General features: G+C 41.2%; 3 protein-coding genes across 3 annotated transcripts; 1 reads left to right on the forward strand and 2 right to left on the reverse strand.

Annotated features, from left to right (window-relative positions):
- Positions 1–3,754: 3,754 nt before the first annotated feature.
- On the reverse strand, positions 3,755–4,413 carry LOC115741883 (auxin-responsive protein SAUR21-like). The gene has a single exon (XM_030675898.2). It carries the CDS (start codon positions 4,279–4,281, stop codon positions 3,886–3,888), a length of 396 nt encoding a protein of 131 aa, XP_030531758.1. The 5' UTR covers positions 4,282–4,413; the 3' UTR covers positions 3,755–3,885.
- Positions 4,414–12,986: 8,573 nt separating this feature from the next.
- On the reverse strand, positions 12,987–18,085 carry LOC115741840 (aspartate--tRNA ligase 2, cytoplasmic). The gene is made up of 10 exons (XM_030675850.2): positions 17,358–18,085; positions 17,154–17,267; positions 16,398–16,688; positions 16,217–16,327; positions 16,062–16,115; positions 14,262–14,341; positions 14,034–14,149; positions 13,518–13,632; positions 13,166–13,340; positions 12,987–13,127 (listed from the first exon to the last, which is right to left on the reverse strand). The coding sequence occupies exons 1-9, from the start codon at positions 17,958–17,960 to the stop codon at positions 13,214–13,216; spliced, it is 1,611 nt and encodes a 536-aa protein (XP_030531710.1). The 5' UTR covers positions 17,961–18,085; the 3' UTR covers positions 12,987–13,127; positions 13,166–13,213.
- Positions 18,086–19,813: 1,728 nt separating this feature from the next.
- On the forward strand, positions 19,814–22,479 carry LOC115741841 (replication protein A 14 kDa subunit B-like). Its single transcript, XM_030675851.2, has 3 exons — positions 19,814–19,956; positions 20,736–21,005; positions 22,082–22,479. The coding sequence occupies exons 2-3, from the start codon at positions 20,750–20,752 to the stop codon at positions 22,144–22,146; spliced, it is 321 nt and encodes a 106-aa protein (XP_030531711.1). The 5' UTR covers positions 19,814–19,956; positions 20,736–20,749; the 3' UTR covers positions 22,147–22,479.
- The last annotated feature ends 765 nt before the right edge of the window (positions 22,480–23,244 follow it).

Here is a 23,244-nt window from a genome sequence, read left to right on the forward strand (position 1 = left end):
TAATGTCGTCCGTAATTTATATATTTTTACTCGTAAATCCAAACGGTCTTTCTATTTTGGTTTGGCTCCAAATCGTTCTTCAACATCTCGGAAAGTACCGCCAGGTCGTCCCTAAGATCGGTCCGACGACGAAATTTGTTAATGCTCACTAAAGCCAGTTAGATATTTGCTGACCTTTTTTTTTTTTTTAACCTCCGACCAAAGTTCGAAACTTTGCTGACCTGGATTTTCTCTTTTCGAACCAAAGTTCACCTGGATTTTCTCTAGATTTTCCAAAACTTGGATCCTAGAGCCCAAGCTTCTTGAACGGGAAGCGCCGCCGTGTACTTGTGCAGTCACGGCCACTGCTCAACGGCTGCGGCCGGTGAGCTCTATAGCTCAAGCGGTCGTGATCGCGAGCATCAAACTCGAGTGGGCCATGGCGGCCGCGGACTCAGAGCTCGAGCGGCACAACCATGGCTGCGAGTGGAGCTCAAAGCTCGAGTGTCCACGGCCGCGTGCTCCTGAGATCTCGTCTCCATGGCTGCGCCACGAACTCGACGTTGGTGAGCTCCAAATTCGGCCATGGTAGCCGTTAGCTCAAGCTCCACTGGCCTAGTTGCCGTGAGCTTTAGAGCTTGAGCTCACGGCCATGGTAGCCGAGATGGACAATCGTGACAAGACAGGTATTATAGTACGACATTCGTGTTAGCAAATCAGCGGTCCATTTCGACACAATTAGGTTAGAAATCTCAAAGACACCCAACTTTTTGCATCTAAGACAAAAATAACAAAACGTTGCATCTAGAAGGAAAAGAAAAAAAAAATCGACCAAAAAAAGAATTAAACAAAATTAACATTTTGTACGCAAAACAAGAATGGTCCGGGCAGAAGGGTCAGTGAGCATTTCATAGCAGGTCCTCCCTCGTGTATTGACCTCCACGAACACGTGTCCGACACGCCTTACTACTCAAATATGTACACTTATTTTGTAAGATCACAAGGTTACCAGATTATCACAAGTTGTTTTACACTTATGCTTTTCAACTAGAACAAATTCTAAAGCAACACTTGGGATATTCAATCGGTTTTTTTTCTTGCATTGGTTACTCGTTGGCCTTCACGACTTCCTCGTTTTATAAGCCTCGGTAAAATAGCTGTTTGAGCATCCATGGAGAGGCAAAAGAGCAGTTGGAGTTCCTCTGTCGAAGTACTTCATTTTTTCTATGTTATTTTTCTCGAAATATTGAAGGGAATCAAGCTAAATATCGATCTAATAGGTACTTAGGTAATTTTACCTTCTTAAAGCTCATTTATATTAGACGAATTGCCGGGAACTCATGCCTATTGCATAGATAATCCTCTGTTGAAGTACGTTCGGTCGAAGGACCATAGTCCCGGTCTTGTGGAGTAAATTCATTTTGAAAGAAAGTTTGTTCAAAGGAATTTTGTCAAAAGCAAAGGTATTTGGGAGTTCACAGATAAATGGAGTAGCTTCCACAATCTTACAGTAGTGCAAATTTGAGGGTCAAAACATCACTCGACATGCAGTGATTGATATGGGTCGACAGAAACAAGGCATTTTGCGCGCCTCATTTGACGGCCATAAGTGACTGCCAAAATTGCATATAGAGGAGGACTGTGAGCTGTTGAATCCATGCATTAAGCAACGGCGCTAGAATATTCCATGCATTAAGGCTGCAGGGACCAAATGGCCGTAGGCATCAAAGTGATCATTTTATCTCTGATTTGACACTTAAGTGATCCGGCAGAAACTTTTGATACTAAAGTGATCACTGTACACAACTTTTGATTTTAGGCCGATTCAATCGTCCACAGCTTTTGATTTTAGGCTGATTCAAGCAACCCCGAGCTACCATCGGTCTTTGGAGTTTCGTCCCGATCCAAGGAGCGCGCAGAACACTTCCGTCTTCGCTGACAACCTTCGAAAAGGTAAACGAAGGATCATCCATCCATCCACAGACAACAAGGCCGAGAGGAATATGTGTGCCGAAATTTCAAACTTTATCCACCAAAAATTCTTATCCTTTCAGTTAACTCAATTTGATCTTTAAAAGAATCGAGCAATTTGTTACTTTGCTTGGGCGCCGCTCCTTCATGCAATGCTTTCCCCCGCTCCTCTTTGTCAACTTAGTGTCCGATGTGGGACGCGGAAGCAACATGATCTATCAGCCCTGTCCACGTCAGTATGTTTCGCCGCATCTGCTGCTTCCTTTAGGGCTCGAAAGAACGATCCCGTGGCTCCCAGCCTCCCGTCCCGTGAACCCCCCTTGTCATCTTCCCCCATAGAAGCAGCATGATCTGGTGACCTTGCTTTGTTGCATCTACTGCTTCCTCTTGGACTCGGAAAGATTGATTTTGTAGCTCCCATCCTGCGAACCGCCGGCTTCATCATCCCCCGAAGAGGCAGCGCGATCCAGTGACCCTGATTTATGCTGTATCTGCCGCTTCCTTTCGGTCTCAATCGATCGAAAGATCGACCGCGTCAAACGATCTCTCGCTGCTCGTATGACTCCGAGAATATTTTCCGCTGTCTTTGCTCATCTCATGTTCCGAAGACACGCTTCCATTAGAGACACTCCCGGCCGCTTAACTTGCGCGAATAATAAAGGCTTTCCATCATGCGTGAACCAACTGCTTCTGTTCTGTCCCTCATTGTGACACACTTCCATTCACTGACATGGACATGGATGGCCTGTGTCTATGAATGAGAAGCAGAAACAAGAAACCCACACGCTGGCCATTTTCGCTAGAAACTCTTTCTTCGCCTTCCGCGGAAGATTTTGTCCCCGAAGATGGCGGGCACATGGCTCTTTTTAGTGTAAATTCATTCTAGGGCTCTTATTATACAACGTGTCCCAGCGTATCGAAATTCTCTTTTTTTTCAGAAATCATGTGTTGGCGTGTCGTGTCGTATGTCGGGTTCCGTATCGTGTCGGTGCTACATAGATATTGATGTTGTGAACTTGAACATCGAAATGGACCGACACTAAACACTAAAATAATAAAGATATTACTGGTCAAAGTATGTTTTCTTCTCCTTCAATTTAAATAAATTTAGTGAATTGGTGGTTGGCTTAAAAATATAAATGACAGTATTAATTTCAGCAGCAAGAGAGGAGATAAATTGAGAAAATTATCAAAAAAGTTCTAAATCTATTGCAATTGTTCCAGTTCGGTCATAATTTTTTTTTTTTTTTTACAATTCAGTCCTAATTTTTTCATGTTTATTAGTTGAGTCCGTCCAATAATTTTGGCCAGAAAAACGCTAACACGGACTCCGTCTATTACATGACACGGTCGGCGCTGATGTAAAATCGATTTTATAATACTTGAATTTGTTTATAATTTTTTCTATTTTATTTACCTTTTTTTCTTTTTTCCATGGCTTAGGGCAGTCGAGGGAAGCAAACACTAGTACAGAGGGAAAAAAAAGTAAAGAAAATAGAAAGAAAGAATAAAAAATTACAAAAAAATCAAAATATTACTAAAATTTATCCACGTCGGCGTCGACGGTGCCACGTCAAATGGTCGAGGTTCACGTTAGCTATTTTCAGCCAAAACTCATCGGATGAACTGAATTAACACAAATACAAAAGGTTTGGGACTGAATTGGCACAATTACGATAGGTTTATGACTTTTTTTGGCAATTTTTCCGAGATAAATTAGAATAGGCATAAGGACCTCACCCAAATCACTAGTCAAATTGCCATTGCTTTGGGCAATATAGACCAAGTATCTACTTTGGTCGAGAAACTCCGGTGTTACAATGCTATGATACAATTCTTCAATGAGTAAAATTTAGGATACAGGAGATGAGCTACAAAGGGCCAACGAAACATCTGCCTTTCTGCTACTGCTACAATCTATGCTAACGAGATCACCTAGACAAACTCCTCTACCAACTCGCCAAACTCAAACTTCCCATTGCAGCCCTCCACAGCGTTCAACACCTCCCGGAAAGCAGGCACGCTGCAAAGGACCGTGAGCCCGTTCCTATGCTCGAACCCGAACTCCTCGCGCGCCTTCTCGAGCAGCATCTTGAAGAGCGGGTGAGACAGGAACGCGGTCGGCACGAGGAACCGCTGCCTCCCTTCCCCAACATAGACCGGGAAGAACCCCGTCGGGGTAGTCGACGACAGGGAGGACAGCGAGCGTCCCTCGCCGTAGCGCTCCTTGAGCAGGCACACTTCTTGCGACAGTTGGTCCCGATCGGCCGATAGGGCTCTCTCCTTCGCCATCTTCGCGAGCTTCTTCAAGGAAACTATCGTCTTCCCCATGATGTGCTTGATTTCCTAATGTTGGAGAATTCTTTGTGAAGGTTTGGAGATGAGAAAGATGAAGACGGAGAGAAATTTTAGAAGCTAGGAAGCTCAATGCCACATTGGTGACTTAAGGGCATTGCTTTGGACGGGAACAAATGGTGGGTTGGGGAGGATTTGTAGGATATGTCCTTGCAAGTATCTTTGAAATTAATGATGAGATGAGTTTTGATTTCGGTCTCTTCACTTTAAAATGGTACGAAACGTATGATTGATTAGGTTGTCCTAATTCAGATTATTATATAGAATTAGAGAGCAATTGGAAAAAAAAAAAATTGTTACAATCGACATCATAAAATATAATAGATGATGATAGTGACGGGGCGGCAAGAAATAAAAAAACAAGGAGGTTTGTTTATACCACATTATTGGTTGATGATGCAAATGTTGGTAGGCCTCGAAATTCTCTCTCGAGCTTTGAATCCGTCCTATCGTTGTAAGGGGAAAATGAGGAGCCGATCGCCATTAGGAATATCTTTTCTAAGATGTATTGCAATTATTTGATGTATAAGTCGTATATCATAAATATATCGTTCGCGGTTAAAGCTTTTGGGATGGACTTTTTATGGGTACAAAAGCCAAAACTGATGGGTCTCGGAGTCCATGCGAGCTCAATTTTTAAGTCGGTCATAGTTGTGATTTGGTTTACAATCTTGCTCACATAATGCCATCTGCCACATGATCCTCAATTGATACTAGGGTTTCGCCCATACTGAGTTTTGCTTGTCCTATCCTTCATGTGAGTAGCATCGCCGTGAGCACCACATCCATCGTCGGCAAATGCCATCTCAACCCTGGACAACTTAACCGAGTTTTGCTCCTCCACGCCGCCGCCACACCTCTTGCCGTCGTCCTCGTCCATTGTCACTCTCACCCAGCTAGGCACAGTGTCATCCATTGTCGTTCATCTTCGCGCTTCCAAGGCTCGAATGTCCAAACCATCGTTGAAGCTGCTCATGACCCATTGAACGTCAAGAGCACACCATTGATCGACAAAATGGTCGTAGAATTGCTCTCGGTGCCACATAGAATTGAGTGGTTTTAGAGCGGGCGGGTTCCTGGCTTAGAACCTGAAACCTACATTCTCGGGATCAATTCTCAATTTTTAGAACCTAAAATCTACCCTATAAACATTGAAACTGATCATGTCAGTCTAGTCCGGCCGATTCCTTTCTTTTGTTGGTTTCATTGTTTTTCTTTGAGAGGACAAACTTCAGCAAAATATCCCCTTATTTACAGCTAATACTAATGGTATTTACGGCAAAATAGTAGAGCAACGAAACAACGAGAAGTAAGAAACTAGGATGTGTCCAACTCATCTTTTAGTCAAGCAAAATGAAAATTCAAGCAACAACAGAAATTTGCATCGAGAAACTATGAAAAAAGGGGGTGAAGCATGGCGGAGAGTGAGAGAGAGAGAAACCAGAGGCAGAGGCGGCAACAACAGGAATACACGATGCAATGTAAAACTAAAAAGAGAGAATTATGGTCTATCAATCTATTTTCGGGAATGGGACCGATAATAGCTGGTTCCAAATTTTAAGAACCGGGAACCATATAAAAAATGGTCAGGTCGGTCTACTCCGATGCCAGGATCTACCTTGGATCGGTCCTCGCCCCTTATGTCATATGTTAATTTACGGCTCTTAATCAGTCCCCCACTTTTAAATTTTTCCATTTACATAAAAATAACGAAAAATTCGTGCTAAAATCGCTTTGGGGTATCGGTTTAAGAGTCAAATTTGTCAAATAACACAGGTCCACCCCCTGCAAATTCTACCCAAGTTTGATTCGGTCAAGAAGGGAGATCACAAGCTTCGGGTCTCACCAGAAGAATATTCCTAAACCTAGAGGCGCACCCACCCTCTTCCCCTGCCTCCTCTCTAAAACCCTATCGAATTTTCTAAACTAGTTTAAGTCAAGATAACAACAAAAGCGCCCCAAAGGGTGTGGACAAAAACCTTGGGGACGGGGTTTGGTCATGGTGGGTGGGTGTGCGCCTATTGTATATTCGACCAATATCTGCAGCCATTATTGAGAAACTTGTTAGATCACAAGAAAGCTGATGACGCAGCTTGCAGACTCAGTTTTTCCAGTTGATGAAAGAATGGTCAACCCACCCGCAACTCCCCAGGAGTCCAACGACGTGTTAGGAGCGAGGAGGAAGAGCATCCCTCTCCATAATAATTCCAGAAGGCCAGCACAGTAGAGAGAGAGAGAGAGAGAGAGAAAGCAGTTGAAGAGGCGGAGGAAGAACGCCCAGGAAGAAGAAGACAAAGCGAGGTTGGAGAAGTAGCGTGGACGGGAGGGAGACGACCAAAACGAAGCTTGGTTACCCAAGAAAGGAAAAAAAAAATGAACGAATAAGAGGGCGAGGGAGAATTAGTTCTGCAATTTCCACTTTGTGTCGTTTAATCTTACAAAAAATCTGCTTGTATTATGGTATATTTGCAGTCCTCAGCTACACGATTGAAGTGACCGCAAATACCTTCCTTAGAGGGACTTTAGACACACCCGACCCCTAAATTCCAAAACTCATTCTAAGCCAGGTGTGCCATGTAGGGCAGCCAGCATCCACGTCAACAATATAAGGCCAAAATTAGTTGGACAGACTCAATTGACAAAATATGAAAAAGTGGGCACCGGCCTTGAATGCCTTGAGCGAGGGCTTAGCAGCCCCACCGGTGGCGGGTAAGGGCAAGGCAACCCTCGTCTACGTTAGCGATTTCCGATCAAAATTGGTTGGATGGACTCAATTGATAAAATGTGAAAAAATTTAGAACTTAATTGACAAAATTGAAAGCTTTATAGTTAAATTGACAAAAGTGCAATAACTTTAGTACTTTTTAAACAATTTTCTTCCACTAGAGACAAGCCTATTTAAGTCGTATTCTACTAAATTTAAGTTATTGGTTGTCTCCCTTTCCATGATCGTAATTTAAGTTCCCTGGCGTTAGATTAGTTAAGAAGTATATCTGAGAGGAGTTCAAGCTCGATACCCAAGGTGGGATTGAAGCAATATCGCCATACATACACTTTAGGAAAATTATCGAAAAAGTTCTAAATTCATTACAATTGTGCCAATTTATTCTTAAACATTTATTTGCCAATTCAGTCCTAATTTGAATTTTTACTTTTCTTTAATTTTTTCTTCTTCCCTTTTCGATAGTTGGCGAGGTCCACCTTGCCGGCCTTAGGTGAAGCTTGCAACAAGCCTCACCATCGTTTGGCGAGGTCTCGGCCGGCCTCATGCAGCCACGTTGAGGCCAACCTCGCTCTGTGACGGCAAGGCTCGCCCTCGCCGGTGGTTAGCGGGGGTGAGCTTCGCCTGAGGCCAGCGAGGTGGACCTCGTCGGATAGACAGAATTGATACAATTGTAAAAAATTTAGGACTAAATTAACAAAAAAAAGTTTCAAATTGAATTGACATAATTACGATCAATTTATGATTTTTTTCTATAGTTTTTCCTACGCACTTCAATTGGCGTGGCAAGTTCGGGAGGTGAGGGTCGATCTCTCAGTGCGATCCCGCCAAATTAGGCTAAGCCTAGTATTTCCATGTTTATATTACTTAATCTACTGTCTTCTTAATTCCACTAATGAAAGTTCACGATTGTAATATTGTAATGAAGCTAAATGACGTGTTTATCGAGTTAATGTTCTTAGATGAAAAAAAGAGGAACATTTAAACTCTTATCACGTCGAAATAAAAAATGCGACGCTTGAGGATATCATGGAGGAATGATAAATCTTTTCGAGGAATAATGCTATTTTATATTTCAATGTCGTTAATATTTTTATATCCCTTATTTTATCACCCTATTTATCATTGAACCCAAGAGCCGCACCCTCCTCTAGGCTGTATCTAAGGATATGGTAACACTTTTGAAAATGAATTTATGCTTCAGAAGTGCTTTTGGAACAAAAATTCGTTTGATAATGTAACTTCTGAAGTAGAAATCCATTTGGTAAAAATTTGTACCTTTCAAAGAAATTTCTGCTTCTAAAGTGAATTTTCATTTTTGAAGATGTTTTTCCCTCAATTTGACAAGTTAAAAAAAAATTGTTTCTCAACTCAAGAAGTATTTCTCGCCTCACCCTATTTTCATTTCGACCATGCCTGCCTCCATTGTCGCCCACAGGTGACCACCGTCCATCGCCCCCCTCGACCACTGCCATCCACTGCCGGCCGCCGCCCACGACCACCGCCAACCACCTCCCACGACCACCGCGGACCTCCGTTCGCCTCTGCACATCGCCACCTGCGTGCCGTTGCCACCTCCCGACCGCCAACCACCACCGCCCGCAACCACTACTAGCCACGCCGACCATCGCCCACCTTTGTCGGCCACCGCCCCCCACCACCACATTGCCTTTGAGTCGCCGTCTCCGGCCACCGGAGTAAAAAACCTAATATCTTTTTTATTTTTAAAAAGTAAACAATATTTTTAATAATAAAAATTACTTTTTAAAGAAATTTAAAATTTTAAAAATGAAGTAGTGTTTTTTCGGCTGCCGACAATAATTTTTCATAGACATAGAAAAATCAACTTCTGCTTCTGAGTAGAAGTATAAAAATTAACTTTTGATAAAAATTTAATTTCTCAAGTATAAGTGTTGCCATGTGCCCCCTAATTTTCTAAACTATTCATCTAAGATACAACAGATATGTCTCACGCCGATCACGGCGGGTGTGCGCCTATTATGCTTAGGTTGCGCATGGTAACCATTACGTTGCGGAAAACTGATTTCGATTAAAATGACTTTTTCTGATTCTGTTCCTAGATGAGTTTTAGATAATCAAAACGCGTTTGACAACTATACAAAATTTCAATTTCAAAAAACTGTTTCTTTTCCTAATTTTTTTATTTAAGTCAAATAACTATGTAGTTACTTTGTAAAATTTCATCCTAAATTGAAAACTAATTTTCAATACACACTAAAATAATTTAAATTACATTTTTTTAGCATGTCATAAATGAAACACAAATTTTAATACATTGTGTTTGAAGTTCGATTGAAGCATGGGACAGTTCCTATATTAAGAACTCATTTTTTTCTTTAAATGTTGCATTGTCCAAAATACATACAAACATGGCATTTGAATAATCAAATTATCCATCGACAAAAATAAATAAATTATCCTCCTTAATACAAAGTACAAGTCCTTCACTATCATTTTGCAGCTTCTGTCTTAAATTCAAGTGGGTGTTAGCTTCGGCTCCACGTGCAGATGTCTACATTTTGTGACACACGGCTATGAATATATATGTTATTATCCACATGTTGGATGCCATCATATTATGTGACATTTTTTTGTAGAAAAGTAAAATCTATGAAATCTAGGAAATTTAGGCACAAATTGATGAAAATGAGGTCAAACTAGCCTAATATAAGCTTATTCTATTTTTAGGGATTTTTTAAATTTTTATGATTTTTTAAAAAATTTCCATTTTTTTAAATTTTTTTATTTTATTTTATTTTTATTAGGTTGAGGGAAAAGTGATTAGAGAACTGAAAGAGAAAAATGAAAGATATAAGATTTCATTTTGTTTTATGATTCTCAAAAGTGATTCTTTTTCCCGGAATCAATTTTTTTTTATTCTGAATTTTGCTCTAAAACTGATTTTGATTCTCAAAAGCTGATTCTGGGAACGGAATCGGAATCAAATTTATTTGCGTTACCAAACGTGATTCTCATCTTTTTTTGTTCCCAGAATTAGAAACAGAGAATAAGAATGGTTATCATGTACGCCCTTAATTACTCACCAACTCAAGAATTTTTTTTTTTTTTTTTGGGTTCTCGAGAAAGTTTGCTGGCGCATAGTTTAGACTCAGTTTTTCAGTTGATGGAGAGCAGTCAACTCCCCAAGAGTCCCACGACGACAACGACGTGTTAGGAACGAAGAGAAAAAGCTTCTCTCTCCTTAACAAGTCAAGAAGGCCGGCACTGTAGAGAGAGAGAGAGAGAGAGAGAGAGAAGTGGGACGAACGTCCACGGAGAAGAAGACAAAGCGAGGATGGTGAAGGTTAGCTTATTAGGTAGAGTGCGCGGGAGGGATACGACCAAGAACAGAAAAAGTATAAAGGCAAATTTAACTTTGCACTTTTCACTTTGCATACTCTGTTTTTAAATCTTCTTGTATTGTGTCATATTTTTGGTCCTAAGCTACACAACTAAAAGTACTAAAGTACCTACCGCAAAAGAAGGACGCCGGAAACCCTAATCCCTTGATCATCCCGATATCTCAAACCTTATCCTAACCTGGCTACTAACCTCTACCAATCCCACATGGTAGAATAATTAAATATTGAATCGCTTTTTCATCTAACAGTTTAAGTTTTTAGAATAATTGATATCTTGAGATCGGGAGAAGCTCGATAGGCAAAAGAGGGTGCCGCCGAGGAAGCATAGTTGGCTCCGCATGCCACACTTGTCAAGGAAAGCACGAGTGACCGAGGTGCCCGAATAGCTTTCATCGAGGAAGCTACTAATGGGGTGTAGTGGCCTGTTCTATTGGATAGGCTTTGGCCATCCATGTAAGTCCCGAGGGAGCGACGTTGATGGTGCTTGAGAATGTAGGGGAGCGATGAAACAGCTCGCAATGAGGATGTTGCGGAATTGAGTGGGGGAGAATGTCACGGACTCTAAGTTACGTGACTCAACGGATGGAATTCTCCCGTACTTACGTAGCATCCGTTAGTAGAGCTTGTGGCGTCACGGTGAAGAGTAAGTAGTGTAGAAGGGTTGGTAAAACTTGTTAGAAGTGGCGTCTATGTGGTTTGTGCTATGAGTTATAGGATAAAAAGATTATATCTCTAAAGAACTCTGAATGCGGGATTGACTTCCCATACATAAACTAATTAGGAGCTAATACCGCTCTCATTATGAGGCTATGGTAAGGTGAAATCAATTGTTGTGCTTAAGTGTTACGTGTATCTCACCCGGTGAACTGGATGCCCGGTCCAAGTTGGGTGCGTTACAATCTCATACGAGAAGCTATTCGTCATATTGTTCTTAGGAATAGCCATAGAGGGAAGGCTCATAAGGTGTTCTAGACTCGCTAGAAGGCGCATGGACTATTCCGTGATCAAGAATCCGTCGGCTCGTGATAAAAGACCGGATTAAGCGTGGAGGAAAGTAACATAATAATTAAATATTAAACTGTGCCTTCATATAATAGTTTAAGCTTTTAGAACAGATGATAGTGGTCCTACAAAATCTCACACCACGCGCTTTCATATTGCCTCCAACCATTGCCTTTGATGAGGTGAGCTATGTGCGCGTGTCTCGCTGTTTGTGTATGTGAGCGCGCACATGGAAGTGATCGATGGCTTCGATGCCATGGCGTAGAACTTTGTCGTCGATGTTGCGGTAACCACAGAGCGAGAGAGAGAAGAGCAGAGAGACTGCTGTTGGTGGCGGCCAATGATACCGACGACTTGATGTCGTGGTGTCCGACAGGGTTAGCGGTACGATTATGTGAGCCAAAAGAGTTATTTCAAGGAGGAGGGCGAGAAAAAGGGCAAAGTATTCTCGGAAAGGGGAACGATTGTTCTTCTAAATAAACGCAGAATCGTACCAAGTTGAGGGTATAAAGTTGTAGTCTTAGAATTAGTAGATGATTTCGGAAATTCCACCTGTAGTTTCATCCCGTATGTTGTGATAATTTCATGATGTCCACTACATACCATCGCCAAATTGAACATCCCTGAGTAACTCGTGACACTTGGTTTTTTTTTATGGCCGGCTTGATTGACTCAGACATCAACGTCAGGTGTGGGCAGAAAATTGAGCAGGCCAGTCACCGGCATCGACGTGCGATTGGGTACAGAGGACGTACATCGCCAACATCCCCGGACCGTTATTGCCACCCCATATATTCTTTGAGAGCTCTCTTTTGTGTTCTTTAATGTTTGTTGATATGAATTTTTATATGTTTTAGTCAAACGAAAAGCACCGAAAATCCCAGCAAACGTCGCTTTATCATGTCCTAAGACTAGACGATGTTGGGGGGTGGGGGTGGGGGGTGCGAGGCTAAGGAAGGATGCCCGCCAATTGAATCGCCGTGATGCCGACATCCCGAGATCGTAGGATCACGGCCTAACACGTCGATGTCATGCACACCGAATCTCTCGCCAAGCTTGTGCTGTTCACAAGTCAATTGGCATGGTCTACGGTACATCTTATGTCAATAAAGCCGATATCGCCCTTGATACAGTCAATACATCACAGGGTCGATATCTCCTTCCGCATGGTCAAATATCTACTTTGGCTTTTCTTAGATGTCGATGCTCATATAATTCCCTCTAATTTACTGTACAAATAAAAATAAGTAGGTAAAATGAAATTATGCGATTGAGTCGCGTCGCCGACAAGTTATATCCCAATTTTATTCACATTAGTCAAAAGAAAAAACAAAACAAAAAAAAGTCGCTAAAAAATTAAACAAGTTCAACGTACTCGATGCTACTTATCTGCACTACTTGATTCATTTAAATCCTACCAATTTATGTCGTGCTAGGGGCGTTTTAGGAATTGTATTTCTATGTATCGGAAGATAAAAAAGACCACGCAAAAAGTAGAAATTCAAACATTCTAAAACCTTGTATGATCGATGACAAGGAAAGAGAAAAACCCGTGTAACGTATGCACAACATGTAATCTAATCAGAAATTCATTGCCAGACAGGCCCAGAACATCTCTTGATCATAAAGAAATCAAGACTAGCTTTTATACTATTTCCCATTAGCAAGATGGTAGCTAGAAATCCGAAGGCCCTGTAATTTGCGAAGTTCACTTGCGCTGGAGATAGTCAAAACTCGAGCCGAGCTTGTTGTATATACGCCTGAGGACGACGCAATCAGAATGGCATTACCGAATCTGTTCTCACGGGGAGATTCTAAGTGGATCGCGAGGGAAAAGAGAGGTTTTCCTAATATTGTTGAGGCCGCAGAAGAGCATAACTACCCGCTCCAGTCCCACTCCGAAGCCCCCATGTGGTGGTGCACCATACCTGCACAGAATCACCATCGTTATGTCCCGTCATAATGGAGAGGAATAATCATGTTCAGCTTGATCAACTAGCTGACCAGGCACCGAACATGGACCAACAGAGCTGACTCAACCACTGCATCAATGAAAGCAAAAGAAACCGACTTTTTGGAGAACAAAGACGATCAAACTAAATTACCTAAAAGAGTCGACGTATGTTTCAATGGTCTTCACTTCAATTCCAATTGCCTCAGCACGCTTGATAAGAAGTTCAGGAACATGGACACGCTGAGCTCCTGATATGATCTCCTCGCCTGGGGACAAAATGATACAAATCAGAAGTTTGCAATGGACTATGGGTCGAATGCAAGGTGAGTAGGTTAAAAGAGTCATATGGGCAACTCTCAAGCATCTATAGCTCATTCATGTGAAGAGACATGAGATTTACTGGGGGTTGTTGGAAAAGGGTTTGGAGTTATGGAAGATATCTCCGTCTAGGACTTCCTGGTATATAAAAAATCAATGGAACCCATGGTTCTCCCGAGAGTTCAAGCCTTCCCTTCCAAGCAAATTCCTCCCTATGTTTCTTTTCTAACAATTTGAACATGCATTTTAAACAATACCAAACCAACTGTAAGGCCAAATAATCATACTAAGGCATAACTCCCAAACCATCAATCAGAGAAAGAAGGTATAGAATGGCCGAAATATTTACCTCTAATAAAAACATCAAATGAATTACTGTAGGCAGGATCATCACAGCATGGCATGGTGTAGAATGGCCTAACAGCCAAAGGATATCGATGAAGTATATAGAACTCGGTGCCATACCTAAGAATAAAGGAAAGCTTGGTAAGTTATCATAGCCAAAAGTAATAGCAATAACAATCAGAAGCCTAACTTAGAACTTCAGGCACATCAAAGATTCTTTAATTTATATTACTTTTCTAGAACCAGCTGACCCAACTTCCTCTCTACTTCTGTGCTCAAGTCACCAAAAGGATCAATCTCAATGCCAGCATCCTGTACAAGCATAGTAATGTCAGAACAGTGTGAGGATGGTGCTCATTTTTCAAGTATTCAATTTGTAAGTTGATGTGATCTATGCATGCTATTAGACAATGAAATGGCTTGAGAAACTCAATGCACTCATTCTGAGGGAGACAGGAAATCAAACTCCAAAAAGCAATAAATAAGAAGCAACCAACCCTTCTTTGATTAGTTAAATCTCAGTCTGAGGATGCTTCTTTAGATTTAGCTAATGTTAAGAGCTTCCTGCTGAAACAACATGATTTTCCCTACGCAATCTATAGTAAAATTCACTAAATCCGAAAATCCAGCAAAAAAACCTGTCAATCAGAAAATATTTGCTAAAAATTGGCCCAAAATAAATGCTGGAACTCAAAAATATAAAATGCATCCATTAGAGTAAAAGCAAATTATATACTAACTAGCACGGATCAAATAAGGGTGAGTTTAGGAATGTTATTATATATTAACTAGCATGCATCCTATGAGGGTGAGTTTAGGAATGTCATTACATTTGGAAAGCTCCTTTAAAGAAGGGGCTTTGAATCAACATTCACCCGCTTAAAGTAGTTCAGTGTTTAGTAAATAGTATGTTCCAATCCCATAAGACACTATAGTTCGGTGAAAACTACACTTAAAAAATCTTTGATCATTCCTATTAACAAAATTTAAGAATTATCTCAAGGTTGGTATTTAGCTATAAATAGCGGAACATGTGCGTTATATGATATACTAATTAAATAAAAGAACAATTAATGAAGAAAAGATTCTAGAATGTTGGCAAAAAAAGAGCAAAGGATGCAGATCGATCCGCGAAAACAGGACTAAAGTGACTGATGATGAGACGGAACGGGGTCCAGATTGGCGTACATTATTCTAGGGCTTTTGTGAGCGAGTGTGCTGGGGAGAGAGAGAGATGTGGTGGTTCTGTTGAAATTCAAGGCAGGGATATATCACTTATGAAGATGAAGGCAACCGTCAACCTTGCAATTGAATCCCAACGCCACCAGCTATGTAGCTAGTGAAGAATTGCAAGGGAACTGGTTTTCAGAAAGTAGAGTCATAGAGGGCAAAATTGGAATTATGGAGTCCACATATGGGTAGAATGGGAAAACTTGAAAATCCATTAATTCCCTTGCATTTGCATTCTGAAAATATTAAAATACCAACGCAGGTCAGGCCCTGCATTGAGAAAACCACCTTTCGAAAGCAAAAGTAAAAGAAGTTCATATTTCTCTTGCCACTTCCAAAGAGACTTTAAAACATAATGTCTATGTTAGAAGATAGCCTCAGGGTATTGAGCCCCTAGAAGCACATTTAGGACTGGAGAGATACCTATGATCGTGGGAAGATGGACCTACACATATCAAGGAGATGAGTCAGTTGCTCTAAGTAGTTGATGGTACCAAAGCTATCCAACTCTACTTAACCAAGCCAACAATCTGCCCCCAATGTACACCTAAATGGCATATCATTGTAATTCACACTTTTTCATGGTTCCTCTTCCAACAGAATAAGTCATCAGGTAAGAGCAGTGTTACCACAAACAGTTGGTTTCATCTAGAAGCAGCAAACAAAAGATCAGTTTAAGAAAACTCATGGTCCTACTTTTGACATAGAAGTGATTGAACCAATATTTTGCCACTCTATTTGTTCTCTTTTTCTTTTTTTTAATACAAGCAGTAATATTAGCTGCTGAAAATTTTTTCCTCACCTTGAGCATTTGAACCCCTTCTTGGAATGTAAGCCGCAAGGTCTTTCTCAAGTACTGCAATTACAAGTTACAGCCCATGAGTTGCATTTTCATGATAAGTACCTACTGTACCGAGAATTGCCAAAAAAAAAAAAAAAGGTAGATCATATCATAACCTTCAAAGGTTCAAACGGATATTGTCTTCCAACAGCTTCAAGTTCTTTCTTGCAACTAGCATTCAATGAGTCGAACATTGTAACGAACAAACGGTCCACAATGTCCATTACCTGCGCATGAAATTCTAGTTTACTCGACTGAACTTAAGCACAAGATAAATGAATAAGTATCCACTCCCACCTCAAAATAGTGCTTCTTAATCTCCATTTCAACATCAAGGCCAGTAAATTCACACAAATGCCTGTGTGTGTAGGAGTCTTCTGCCCTAAAAACAGGGCCAATCTCAAAAACACGCCCAAAATCACCACAAATGGCCATTTGCTTGTGAAGCTGAGGTGACTGTGCCAGGCATGCAGGGCGCCCTTTATAGTCCAGTTTAAAAACAGCAGAACCTCCTTCACTGGATCCAGCTATCAGTTTCGGCGTATGGATTTCAATAAAGCCTCCAGATAACAAGAACTGCCTAAATATCTGCACGATGTTGAATCATATAAATTCAAGTGTTAGACTCAAAACAACAAACGTACGCCGCATAATGCATACATCCAGAGCATCAGCATCTTATCTTAAGATATTGGACTACAGGTCATATGGAGATTGGAGACTAGAAAAAACAACCCTTTCACACTTGAAGTAAACAGAAACAAAGGTAAAAGAGTTCCCCAGGTCTCCTATCATATCACCCCGTGCATTATAAAGCTTCACTGTGTTTTGAAACATTTACTCCTCGATGATTGGAGGAAACTATTTCCTAATTCAACATTTTGCATCTAGAAATCTTGCAGTTCCTTACTGAAAGTACAGAAAAGAAAGCAAGTCAAAATAATGTCACCTCCTACTAGTTGTTGATTAAGGCATGGTTTGAGGAAGAGGGGACATAAGAAATGCAATGAGTTTGTTGAATTTCGTCAGGAATGGAGATAAGGGGAAGCTCACATTGCTAACTTGACTCTGGATTCGAAAGATTCCTTGGTTGGCAGGCGTGCGTATGTCGAGGACTCTGAAATTTAACCTCGTGTCCTGATTAACGCGAACTAGCTGCTCTCCAGCCTGCAAATTTGGCAAACACGGAACATAAACAGGAGACCCTAGCCTTCACACATAAAGTCGAGAGATGAAACGACTGTCAGGGAGAAAGACCTGGAGAGCCTTCTCGATTTCGGCTTCGCTGCGAGCAGCGTCCTCAAGATTGATGGGAAGGGTGGGCAAGGCCTTGTCGACGCAATAGATCTTGCTGACCTGAATCTCCACCTGCTGGGAAGCGCCCTTGATCGGGGAGGAAGGGACGGTGAGGGAGCCATGGACGTCGACAATGGACTCGCGATTCAAGGAGGCGACGAACTTCACCATCTGCCTGCTGACCAGGCCTTCCTTCTCCGTCACGACGCACTGCACGGTGAACCCCCTCTCCCTCACCACCACAAACGCCATCTTCTTCCCCACCGCCCTTATCGTCTGGGCCCTCCCCCTCACCAACACGATCCTCCCATCCATCCCCTCCCCCAGCTCCCCTACCTCCGTGTACGGCTCTCCCACCTCCTCCTTCGACTGCAGCTCCGACAGCGGCACCTCGCCGTACTTCTCCGCCAGGGGATCCTCCTCGTCCGGGGCAGCCGCGGCCGCGACGGCGGACGAGGCCTCCTGGCGGCGGCGCAGCTTCTCCAGCTTGGCCTCCTCTTTCTTGGCGGCCTTCTTGCTCACCTTGGGTTGCTCCGACGCCGGGGCTTCCGCTTCCGACGACATGGTGAAACGCGGCAGTCTGTGAGGGAGCGAGAGAGAGAGAGAGAGAGAGAGGAGAAAAGGAGACGGCGGGCGAGAGAAGAGGGAAGAACAAAACCTAAACCTCAGTCCCACGCTAAGCGCGATGTTCCCTTCTGCCCTATTGGCCGGGAAAAAAACTTCCTCATTATTGAGGAATATTCAGAAAAAGGAATAAAATTACGAAAATCCTGAAAATTTTTGCGCGGAATGAAATTGAGTCGTATCAAAATTTCAAAATCATTTAATTTTGTTGCTCGTTGAAGTGTGATTTGATTCTGACCAAAAAAAAGTATGATCTGATTAGACCAAAAAAAAAAAATACCTAGAATGACGATAAATTGTGATAAAATGAGAAAAAATTCGTAAATATGCTCATCATAACTTTCGATTATGTTGGTAATTATGTAAATGTCGGATTCGAATTCACATGTATTTTGTCTTATCCTCATGTAAAAATTGTCTGTCTAGTCAAGTATCAAGGGAGCGAATGGTAACCATTCTATTTTTTTCGTTTTTTTCTATTTTCCTATTTTCGAGAACATATTTAGAACATAAATTCTTTTGATAAAATAATTTTATTTTTATATTTTCAAGATAAAATTTTAGCTTGAGAAAAATAGGTTTGGAACATAAATGAGAAGTACAAATTTTCTATTTTTTTTATTTTTAGAACAAAAATAGAAATAAGAATTTTTCTCGTCTCTCGCTTCCTCTCTCTTGCGAATCGCCGATCCGTTGGTCTTCGGCCGCAAGTCGAATAATAAAAAAAAAAAAAGAGTTTCAAAGAAAATTCAACATTGACTATAATGCTTCAATGCATTTTCATTTTCTTTTTTTTTCCTTTTTTTTTTTATATATCGTCTCTTTAAGTGACTTCGGTTGAATTTTACAACTAAACACCACATCTAATTTTCTGACAAATCCGATGCCCACTAGACTCGCTCAAAAAACAACATTTCAACCAGTAGCCCTTTTTTTTTTCCGGCCTGGCCACCGTTCATTATAGGAAACGGAGGTGGGGAGTTCGATCCCCACCATACAACCTCCGTTAAGGAGCTATTAAGAAAAAAAAATACAAATAAATCATTTTTTTTTTCAAGTTATGATTCTTAGATGATTATTGAAAAAGCTCCAACATCAAAGTCAATACCGTATGATAATTTTGATATCAGTATTGTCTTCTTCTATCTATCCACAATGAACTTAGTATGGACGAGCAACTGGACCGACTCGCAAGGCCCTAGTCTCGTTCCCACTTCTGAAATATCGAAAACCGGCTTTGACCATTTTGGTTCCCAATTCTATATTCAAAATCAAATGATTCTATTTCTGAATTCTCGAAAATTTGAAGCCAAATCGATTTGGACCGTTTGATTCTTAGTAACTAATTTTTACATCTTTTGTAAAGCAGAAAATATTTGAAGTTGTACGTGTTTGGCGTATTATTCTCAAGTAAGAACATTCGTATTCATGTTCTGACACAAAGCAAATTGTACGTACAATAAAGACGTATAGTTTTTTTTTTTAAAGAAATATGTCATTCATATATGAGAATATATGAGATTTGTCACAATAGACGTTCAACGGCCGATCAATAGATCCGATAATAAGGACACGCCGAGCTCTCCTACTCCGTTCACAATAGCCTACGGTGGGCGTGTAAGATCGACTCTCTCAACACCATCGTCTTGCATAGACATGTTTCAACATTGATGACATGTAGTACAATACGCCTATTTTTTTTTTTTTTTGGGATTTGCGAAACCGTGCATCGCACGTGACTTTCGCTGGGCTCGGAAGGCCCACTCAGGCGTTCTGCGCGGGAATGAAATCGACTCTCTCCCTCCTCATTCTCTCTCTCTCTCTCTCTCTCCCCAATTTGATTTCACCGCCATTTAAGGAGTCCCGCTCTTCCGTCCCTTTTGGAGTCGCTTCAACTCTTCCCCCGCCGCCGCCGCCGCCGCCGGTCGTTCTTCAGGTAAAACCCTGATTCCCAATAATCGTTTGTCATCAGGTTTCTTGGCGTTTCTGGCTTCTCTCTCGGCTTTAATCGGGATTCCCGTGCGATTTTTGGGATTCTACATGTGAAATCGAGAGAAGAAATGAGATGCGCTTGGCTAGCTTGTGGCTGGTCCTATGGCTTAGGGTGTCGTGTTTGGTGTGCTTGATGTGGGCCGACGAAATCGAGGTTTCTGTGGTGCAATCTGTGGTTCGACCTTCACGAGTGGTCGAAGCCTAGGGTCTGGGTCTTCATTCTCAATTCTGGAGGCTCATGGGGTTGGTCCAGTTTGTCCTTGGTTTTAAAGAAAACAATCAGTCTGTGGTGATAAAATATGTTGACCCCTTGCTCATGTCTGTAATCTTCCCTATGGCTGTAAGCTCTTAGCTTGTTAGATTCGACAGTTGTTTGCTCCACATATTAGCTAACCATTCCTCAGTTATATTACGGCTTGATCGCTGTTGTAATTTCAAACTTGTTTTCTCTCTAATTGCTGATTTTAATCTCAAAAGATTACGAGCCGGAGCAGCTGAAATGACGGTATGTTGAGCAATCTTGTACGAGTGCCAAGTGAAAAATTTGAAGTAGGACTACTTTTGGTGTTGCGGGATGGGTTTCTTCTTATGTTTTCCTACTTTACGTAATTAAACCCTGGCATGGACATCAATAGGCCCATCATGATCGTGTGGTCTACAATACTAGATATAATAGCAGGCGAAGCTCTCTTGAGAGCATCTAAATAAGGTTCCCATGTTCAGTTGCAGAGCTAGTCATGGACACGTCAAATCCGACAGTTTTCGTGAATGCCGAGTTGCTTGGAAGGTATGTTGGACGGAAGGTTCGGGCAGTAATTCAGGTTATTCGAAATGATGGCGCGGCGGTAATTGGAAAATCTACTGACGAGAAGCAGATCACTGTAAAGGGCTTGCCGCCTTCTCAACTCACAACTTTTGTCGAGGTTATTGGGATTGCTGATGGTCAAAATTCCATTGCTGCTGATAAGTGGACCAACTTTGGTGATAATTTCGGTATGCTTTTCAGCTCTTGAAGATTTTTCAGTTTTTTTTTTTTTTTAATTTTTGGACTAACTTCTCGTCTCTGTTTGATCAATTAGCCCCTTTTGCATTAAGAAGGAAGGTCAATGCTTTAGTGAAGCGAAGCTAAAATTTTAGTAATAGTGGAGAGCTCGTAGTCGCGGCCTTTCTTCATATCAACTGTATCTGAATTCTGAATGTTATCTTGGGTAATAATTGGATAAAAGAATCCATATGACCAATTCCTCTCCTGAAAAATGTCCTAGTCATTATGACCAACCTTTTGAAGCCTTGTAGCATAACCGTTCTTACTATTGTGAATGAGCTCTCCATAGCATCTAAACACCAAGGTCTGTTCTGTTGTGGGATGGGATGTGTATGTCGTTGAGTAAAAAAAATTGAATAGTTAGGCGAAAATGAATGCACTTAATCTCCTCCACTTTTTCAGTTGTTAAGAGCAAGAAATGAGGCCCTCATTTAGTTTCACTTAGCAGAAAGCTGATTGTTCCTTGCTAAGAAAATAAAACAACCCAAACATAGGATTTTTCACAGTTTTACTATCCCGTTGCATAAGAATGCCGGTTTTGGCAGCCTTGTTTCATTGAGAATGGAAACAATGCCGTGTCCTACTCTCAACTGTAAAAGGTGCTTGAGTAGGTCTTGATCTATATTTAGGTTTTTTCTTTGTCTGACTCAGCTGGTTGATTTATGTTTAGCTGTGGGATCATTACGGATGTTAATGAGTTAGGTAGGTTTCTATTTACAATGAAATTGTTCTGTTTGAATCTGTTTCTGGGTAACATTAGGTTGCATATCGAATGAAGTGAAAATTGCTCAGTTCATACCTAGCTGTTGGGAAATGTCTAAATTTCTGGAGCACCCTTATTGCTTCCCAGTGACTAGTAAGCTGAGCACTTAACTTGCTGAGGACTTGTACATGCAAATTCTGCTTATCAGTCACTGATGTCCATGCCAGAACATATGAATCATTTATGCTGCATTGCATGTCTTTGTAGACTTTGATATGAGTTTCACTGTTTGTTTTGAATGACTTTTTTATTCTTTGCCAGACATCTTTACTTACAACAAACTTTGTCAACTCGCGAACGGCGAATACCAACACCTATTTCTTTGAGGAGATATGAGATCCCTGCAGGTGAAGCTCAAAGGTTTCTGCTGTATCACGCATGCTAGGAGCGATAAAAGCATGAATGATGAGTCTGCTTTATTCGTGCGACCTCTTTATTGTAGAAAGCTTTAGGTACTGTTAAGTCATGTGGTATGATGCTCTTGACGTCAGGGTTTAATTTCTATTAGAGATACCTATGTTTTGAATTCATCAGAAGTGAAATTGACATGTTCTTGAGCCTATCTTTGATCCTCAGAGGTGAGAGAACTTTTGTTAGGTTGTTGAAGAAGGTTAAGGTAGGTAAGAAGAACCATTCCCTTGGATTTGCAATTTTTGCCCACATATATCTGTGGATAACCCTGTTACTTGGCTGCATTAATGGTTGACAATTTACGCAGCCATTATCTTGTTAATTGGGATTATCGGTACTTGATCTTTGTGATTTTGGAGTTCTAGTCTGTGCCTGTTTAAACTTCTCAAAAGCAAATGACACATTGAAAATATTATCGGACTTTTAAGAATTACGAGAAAAATTTATATGTAAATTTACTTGTCAATAGCATATACACATTTTAAAAGTTAAAAAAAGGATTAGTAAAGATCAATGCGGATCTGACTTTTCTGAGGTGTAATTCTGTGTTAGCTTGTCATGCAAGCTTGTTCCTTGGGATTCCTTACCGAAGTTTCTCCCCATTCTTTCGTTCCTTATGGGTTATGGCTATGTACGCCTGTTTCTGTTATTTTCTTTCTGGCATGCCTCAATCCCATCTCTCTCATCTTCATTCGTATCAAAAAGAGAGTTTTGCGAGGATTGACAGAGATTAAACTTTGGGCCCCCAAAAAAACCTTCCTGAAATTTAGATACAAACGTTGGGCTGATGATTGGACCTACTTTCCCTGTCTAGGCCTGGCCCATCATCTAATGCCCATGGTTCGGTCCATTGCCAATCCCTGATCTTGTCAAGCAAACTATTCCTCGCGTCGTGGAAATAGCGATTGTAAAAATGCTCATGTGACTGTTGAACGTGACTCTCCTATAGCAACTTTTTCTATTAACACATCGTTAAAGAAATTTGAAATGCAGAGAAAATTGTTCGATGCTTG

The sequence above is a fragment of the Rhodamnia argentea genome, chromosome 7, assembly GCF_020921035.1.
Source record: "Rhodamnia argentea isolate NSW1041297 chromosome 7, ASM2092103v1, whole genome shotgun sequence".
NCBI classification, from domain to species: Eukaryota; Viridiplantae; Streptophyta; class Magnoliopsida; order Myrtales; family Myrtaceae; genus Rhodamnia; species Rhodamnia argentea.